At 46.1% G+C, this 6664-nt stretch overlaps 3 protein-coding genes across 3 annotated transcripts; all 3 read left to right on the plus strand.

The window, feature by feature from the left end:
* The first annotated feature begins 1185 nt into the window (after nt 1-1185).
* Nucleotides 1186-2253, plus strand: Zip42C.2 (Zinc/iron regulated transporter-related protein 42C.2). The gene is made up of 2 exons (XM_017182905.1): nt 1186-2083; nt 2152-2253. Exons 1-2 carry the CDS (start codon nt 1186-1188, stop codon nt 2220-2222), a joined length of 969 nt encoding a protein of 322 aa, XP_017038394.1. The 3' UTR covers nt 2223-2253.
* An 843-nt stretch (nt 2254-3096) lies between these two features.
* On the plus strand, nt 3097-4691 carry Zip42C.1 (Zinc/iron regulated transporter-related protein 42C.1). The gene is made up of 2 exons (XM_017182875.3): nt 3097-4125; nt 4192-4691. The coding sequence occupies exons 1-2, from the start codon at nt 3126-3128 to the stop codon at nt 4230-4232; spliced, it is 1041 nt and encodes a 346-aa protein (XP_017038364.1). The 5' UTR covers nt 3097-3125; the 3' UTR covers nt 4233-4691.
* Nucleotides 4692-4815: 124 nt separating this feature from the next.
* Nucleotides 4816-6420, plus strand: LOC108086056 (trypsin-2). The gene is made up of 3 exons (XM_017182874.3): nt 4816-5404; nt 5466-5673; nt 5724-6420. Exons 1-3 carry the CDS (start codon nt 5116-5118, stop codon nt 6337-6339), a joined length of 1113 nt encoding a protein of 370 aa, XP_017038363.2. The 5' UTR covers nt 4816-5115; the 3' UTR covers nt 6340-6420.
* Nucleotides 6421-6664: the final 244 nt, after the last annotated feature.

A 6664-nucleotide genomic window follows, 5' to 3' on the forward strand; every position in this document is an offset into this window, starting at 1 on the left:
AGGTCGCCAGACTCCCCCCCCCAGACTCGGAAGAGAGAGAAATTAACAGTCATAAGCTCTATTTAATTAAAGCTTAGCTAAAACTAGTAAAATAATGACTCAATTTAAATATTAATCTTCGTACACTCATTATTTGGTCCTGCCAATATATATCCTATATACAAAAGATAAATCGCTCAAGATTTGAGAAAGTCTTTTAAGTAATAAGGCAGAGGGATTCAAAAATTTGTGGTCGAGCTTTGAAGTGGAAAACTGGGCGGGTTCGATTCGGTACAAGGACCAATTTGGCCAGGCTATTGGCGTTGAGTACCAGTCCTGATCAGGATAATGTCCAAGCATGGCTAATAAGCCTGCCAAGGATCATGACCACTAGCAAGGATACCACTTGGGCATGCATTATGGCTAGGAGCAGAGCCATCAGCACCATTATTTGCTTGACTTGCTTCTCGACTAGTCGCTTAATGCTTTCGATTTGTTGTTTGACATGGATCTTATTTGGTTAAAATCGAAAATCTCATTTGCACTATAGAAGTCGTGTCTTTACAAGTGAATGCTGTGTTAAAGTAACAACTACATATTATCTTATTCTGTTAAGAAAGAACATTCAAATCGTTTTCCCATTAACTTATTCTCTTATGTTGTAAAACATACGCTTAACATGTTCAATAAATTATTAATAGGTACTCACGATTGATTTATTTACTCATACCCCCAACCTCAGTAAGAGATAGCGCCCCCTCTGACTCACTGGCCGAGCTATTAGTGGGCATTCGGCAACGGAAACTTGGTCTCGAAGTTATCAGGTGAAACTGTTGCCATCGCCCCATGATAGCGCTGGACTCCTGGGTGCACAAAGCTTTAGCAGAATATTTGTTTTCGCCAGCTGAATTTTCAGTCCGATAACTTTGCTGACAGCGTAATTCAAACAAACAAAGTGATTACCTCATTACGGCCATGTTCCAGAATAGTGGAGCTCTCCAGCTCAAAAGGCAGATATCGTGCAAAAAAGATATCATGCCGAAATTATGCCTAAACCCCCAAGGAGCATTCTCCCTAAATACCAGCGTCTAAGCCTTTAATATAAGTAATTAATATCCGATTTGCTGATATCTTTAGCTTGATATCGTGGGGAGTATAAAAGGTAAAGGAAAAGTCGTTTTCCTAGCGCCACTTAGTTCATTTGCCATGACCGACCAACACTTGATAGTTGCCAAAATCGTGGCCATTGTGGTTCTGCTGCTGGTCACCCTGGTGTTCTGCTTCATTCCCTATCTGCTGGATCGCTTCTACAAGTGGACATCCCGACCCCAGAGCGATGCTCGCGAGTTTAAGGTGGTCCTCTGCCTGCTTAACTTTGGCGGAGGCGTCCTCATAGCCACCACCTTCATCCATATGCTGCCCGAGGTGGTGGAAGTGGTGAGTGCACTTCAGGATTGCCGAATGCTAATACCCACTCCATTTGGGCTGCCAGAGGTCCTGCTATGCACCGGCTTTTATCTGATGTATTGCATCGAGGAAACTATGCACTTCATAGTCCGGCGAAGACAGCAACGCAAACGCCAGCTCATAGTGGGTGTGGAGGTGATGCAGAAGGGGCAGGTTGTCGAGCTGGAGGAACCGGAGAAGCCTAAGGATCAGCCCCAAGAACCCAACTGGCTTCGGGGCCTGGGAATCATCGTGGCTCTGTCCCTTCATGAACTATTTGGCGGCATGGCCATTGGCCTGGAGATGAGTGTCAGCACTGTGTGGTTTATGTGCGGCGCCATCGCAGTCCACAAACTTGTCCTGGCCTTTTGCATAGGCATGGAGATTATGATGGCTCATACGAGGTGGCTACTGGCGGTCGTCTATCTGCTTGTCTTCTCGGTGGTAACTCCCATAGGAGTGGGAATCGGGATCGCGGTTAGCGAGTCCTCTGCTGCAAACGAACCGAGCACGGTATCGGGAATCCTGCAGGGCCTGGCGTGCGGCACTCTGATCTATGTGGTCTTCTTCGAGATTGTGGCCAAGAACCATGCCGGCCTGCGGGTCCTCCTGTCTTCGGTGTTGGGATTCATTCTAATGTTCGGTCTCCAGATAGCAAGTAAGTGAACAATCTCATTTTGAACGTCTTGAAAGCTGTGATCTAACTAGTTGCATTCTCTCTTCCAGTTGGAGAAGCCAAGGGCAAGAGTCACTATGTCTGCCCCCAGACGAAGTTCAAAGAAGTGGCCCTTTCTTGACTTTGACTTGAAGTCAAGGCAATGCTTTCTTAGCAGACATTTTCTTCGATGAAGAAATTGATTGATTTAATTTGGCAAAGTAAGCTTCAAGTACCAATTTTAAAATACAATATTGTATAATTAAGATTCTGAAAAAAATACGAGCAACAAACAAAGACTATTTGAATTGAGGACCCTTCTCTAATTAGTTGCTAAGTATTTGATTATGTTTCTTAACGGGTGGTTAGTTGGGACTCTTATCCTTTCAGTGCGAAACACGCCCTGTTAAATAAATTTCACATTGTACCGGGGTTTTAAAGTTATCAGATGAAACTATCGCCGTCATCTAATGATAGCAATGAAATAAAAATAGACAAAGACTTTGGCTGTCATTGGCAACAAATTATTGCCTTAAGCCAGCTGAAATTTCAGTCCGAAAACTTTTACTGACAGCGTAATGCAGGAAAGTCAAGTGATGGACACAAAAGCAACCAGACTTTCCTGGAAACAAAGAAAGTTTATTAAGATATTTTGTCTATTTAGGGACCTTTTTACATATCCTAGATAGATCCTTAGACCTATTAAAATCCTATCAAAATCTGCTTGTTAGATTCAGGAGTAACTTTTCTCATAGCATGATATCCTCCACATTACACAACCCTCTTGGGACTTGAAATTATTTACCGAGAACCCCATCTTATGGCTATCGTGCCAGGTGAAAGCCACCTGTCCACGTGACCGAGAATGGAGATAACTACTACCATTGAGATAACGTAGGCTGCCCATTGTCTGGGCCGCTCTGCGCCGTGTATCCGCATATCAATCAGCGATCCGATTCCATTGATTTACGACTGGAAATATAAACCACTGGTGGTCGCCGGTCTCCGCCAAACTCAGTCGTTGCTAGCAGCTCGGAACGGGAGGATGGCCAGCGCAGTGGATATGTCAGGCCTGCTCGTGGCCAAAATAGTAGCCATGGTAGTGCTGGTGGTGATTACTGTGCTCTGCGGCAGCCTGCCGTACATCCTGGACCGCTGGTTAAAGTGGACCAAGAAGAGTCCCGAGGAAACCCGTGCCTCGGCGGTGGTGCGATGTCTGCTCTTCTTCGGTGGCGGCGTGCTCATATGCACCACCTTTCTGCACATGCTGCCGGAGGTGATCGAGGTGGTGGATGCCCTGCAGCAATGCGGAATGCTTGCGGTGACGCCGTTCGCCCTGCCCGAGCTGCTCCTCTGCACCGGCTTCTTCCTGATGTACGCCTTGGACGAGCTAATGACTGCGTTTGTGCGACGTCACCAGCAAAAGCTCAGCCGGAAGGAGTCACTGGCTAGTGGGGCCTTTGAAAGGGGACACAGCATACGGCATAGTGTCCTGCTAAAGGGGAAGGATACGATGAGAGAGGAGGTTATAGTTGCGGAATCTCAAGCAGTGAGCGATAAACACGAGCACGGCCACGGGCACTCACATTTGCCAGTGCCAACCGGGGAAGGATCCTCGGCCCGGGGACTGGGCATTATCCTGGCACTGTCCCTGCACGAGCTTTTCGAAGGAATGGCCATCGGTCTGGAGAACAGTGTGAGCACGGTTTGGTTTATGTTCGGCGCAGTGGCCGCCCACAAGCTGGTCTTGGCCTTCTGTGTTGGCATGGAGCTGCTGGTGGCCCGAACCCGCGGCTCTCTGGCCATTGTCTATTTGGTAACCTTCTCGATTGTCACGCCCATTGGTATTGGGGTGGGCCTTGGCATAAGCGAGCAGGTGGTGGCGGGCCAACCCAGTCTGCCCTCGGGAGTGCTCCAGGGCATCGCTTGCGGAACCCTGCTGTACGTGGTATTCTTCGAGATTCTCACCGAGAATCACGCGGGATGGCGAGCCCTTATCTCAGCCCTGGCTGGTTTCAGTCTCATGTTCGGACTGCAAATTCTGTGTAAGTGATCACTGAGACATATGGTGGAATGATCCATTGACCTTGTCTTTTTCTTCTCTTATTCAGCTGATGAAGCGGAAGGTGATGACAGCCTCTCCTGTTCCTAAGCCATGCAACGCCACTTCAACAGGAACCCCCCCCCTGGTTCCTTTATTTTTGTTTTAATGAGTCTTTTTTTTTTAGTTAATTAATTATTGTATAATAAGACTGGATTAATTTTGTTTTATTAAGGTATTGAACTGCTCTCTTTGTGATGCTGTAGGAAAGAGATTCCGCCTCTCTTTAATAGATGAGAGATCTACATCGATGGCTGCAGCAGGGCTTGTAAGTGACCCTGTGCAGGTACTGAAACTGCTACTCCTTCTCCTCCTCGTATTCCGGAAGCACAGAACAGCAACAACCAGCGCCGGGATCCAGCCAACGACAACGTTGACTCAATGTCACTCACTCCAGTTTAGAGGCTGCAATTAAAACTGGCATCTCTGGACTTTATTATTATTGACGATCTTAATACCTTATGAAATTAAAATTTCTAGGAAATACATTTTGTTTTCCAACAAAGACGATCCCACCTGCACTAAATAATAAGCTTAGACATCATTTTAATGAGGATGCGCCATAATTAGACCTAGGCAGGCTCTCCAAGCAAGTGAAAGCCGACGTAGATATCTTAAGTGTAATTTAAAGGTACTTTTCTTTCAAGTTAAGTGCAGGTTGTTTGCATTTATTGAATTTAAGTCCCATGTTCATGTACTTAGTAAACCTTCTCAGATAACTTAAGCCAGTAGTAACGAAGGAGAACCTCTTAAATTTTAAATACATTCGTATTTCGAGTTTTATAAACTTCAATCTCTTTCTGGCCGCTTCCTCAATCAAAAGCTTAAATCCGTGAGTCACAAACAGAGCATGTTTTATTCTCAGTGAGAATTATTCTGAACTTAAAGCTCCCCTTGAGATAGCAGTATCAGTAGATCTGGTCAGCCTCACCTGATGCTCTCAGTTTTGCCCGCAAAGCCTTTGGCAATGCCTGTGCTACCCGGATTTCAATGGATGCTGGTGCTGCTGTGTTCAATCGGCGTGTTGGCCGAATACTGCGACAATGGAACGGGCGAGTGCAAGGAGCTAACTGGGACGGACTGTCCTGTGATATTCTACAACCAGCATTTGATTGGAGACAACGTGAAATTCTGTGATGAATTCAACGACATTGTCTGCTGTCCCTTGCCGTTGGATCACCAGAACCTGAAGCCCGTGGAGGAGGCGAGGCCGTTTGAGAAGCGTACAGAGCTTTGTATTTGTATATTTTTGTAGTTCTCATATTTTTTTTTATACATTTTCAGAATGCAAGCAGTATAATGAGGCGAGAGAAGCCTGTCGCTCCACGCCATTCATTGTGGGCGGCACAAAGGCCTCTGGGCGGGAGTTCCCCTTTATGGCGCTAATTGGAACCAAGCGAGTAAACAAGTCCAATGTGAGTTGGGACTGTGGTGGCTCTCTAGTGCATCCCAAATTTGTTTTGACTGCGGCTCATTGCCTGGAGACGGACGAGTAAGTAGCCCTGAAATGTTTATGGAATCTTAAATAACTCCAGAGTGCAGAGAAAAGGCCCAGCGGTTGGATCCCAACTTCGACTCACCAAAGTTTGTAGTTCGCCTGGGTGAGTTGGACTACGACGTAACCACCGATGATGCAAAGGTGCAGGACTTTCGGGTAGTGAACTATGTGGTGCATCCGGGTTATGATGACGATAGCGAAGAGCGCGGCTCCAAAAATGACATTGCAGTGGTCGAACTCGATCGGGAGGCTGTGTTCACGGATTATGTGGCGGCGGTTTGCCTGCCGCCAAGCAGCGGAAATGAAAACCAGCAGGTGACAGCCGCTGGCTGGGGATTCACCGAGGACGGTGTGAAGTCCACTCACCTGTTGAAGGTCACTCTGCAGCGATTCAGCGACGATGAGTGTCAGAAACGACTGCGTTTCGGCATCGAGACTCGCACCCAGTTCTGCGCCGGATCAATGACTAGCGAAAAGGATACTTGTAATGGCGACTCCGGAGGACCCATCTTCGTTCAACATCCGCTTTATCCTTGCCTCAAACAATTGTTGGGCATTGTGTCATACGGCTTGGTGTGCGGAAGTCAAGGAGTGCCCAGTGTCTACACCAAGGTCCATCTGTTTACTGACTGGATTGAGAGCATTGTTTGGGGAAATTAACAATCTGGTTGGTCTACAAAAAACGTATATATAAGATGTAGTTTTAGGATATTGATAAAATTAAAGTAAACCTAAAGGAAAGACTTTGTATAATATAAGAAAAGATTTCTGGGAGCTGGCAACTCTAGACATGCTTAAGCCGCGCTTTAAGCCCTGTTCAGATCCGAGGAATACATTTCCTAAGAAAGCTTATCGAGCTACAGGAATAAAAAAAAAAGAAATTAATATTTAAACGATTTTTAAGACACAACCTTTCATTTTACAGCCGCCTATAATTTTAATCCATATATTTTTTAAAGTAAAGAAAAAGCATCAAGACACCGCG

This window comes from Drosophila kikkawai, chromosome 2L (genome assembly GCF_030179895.1).
Source record: "Drosophila kikkawai strain 14028-0561.14 chromosome 2L, DkikHiC1v2, whole genome shotgun sequence".
Lineage (NCBI taxonomy): Eukaryota > Metazoa > Arthropoda > Insecta > Diptera > Drosophilidae > Drosophila > Drosophila kikkawai.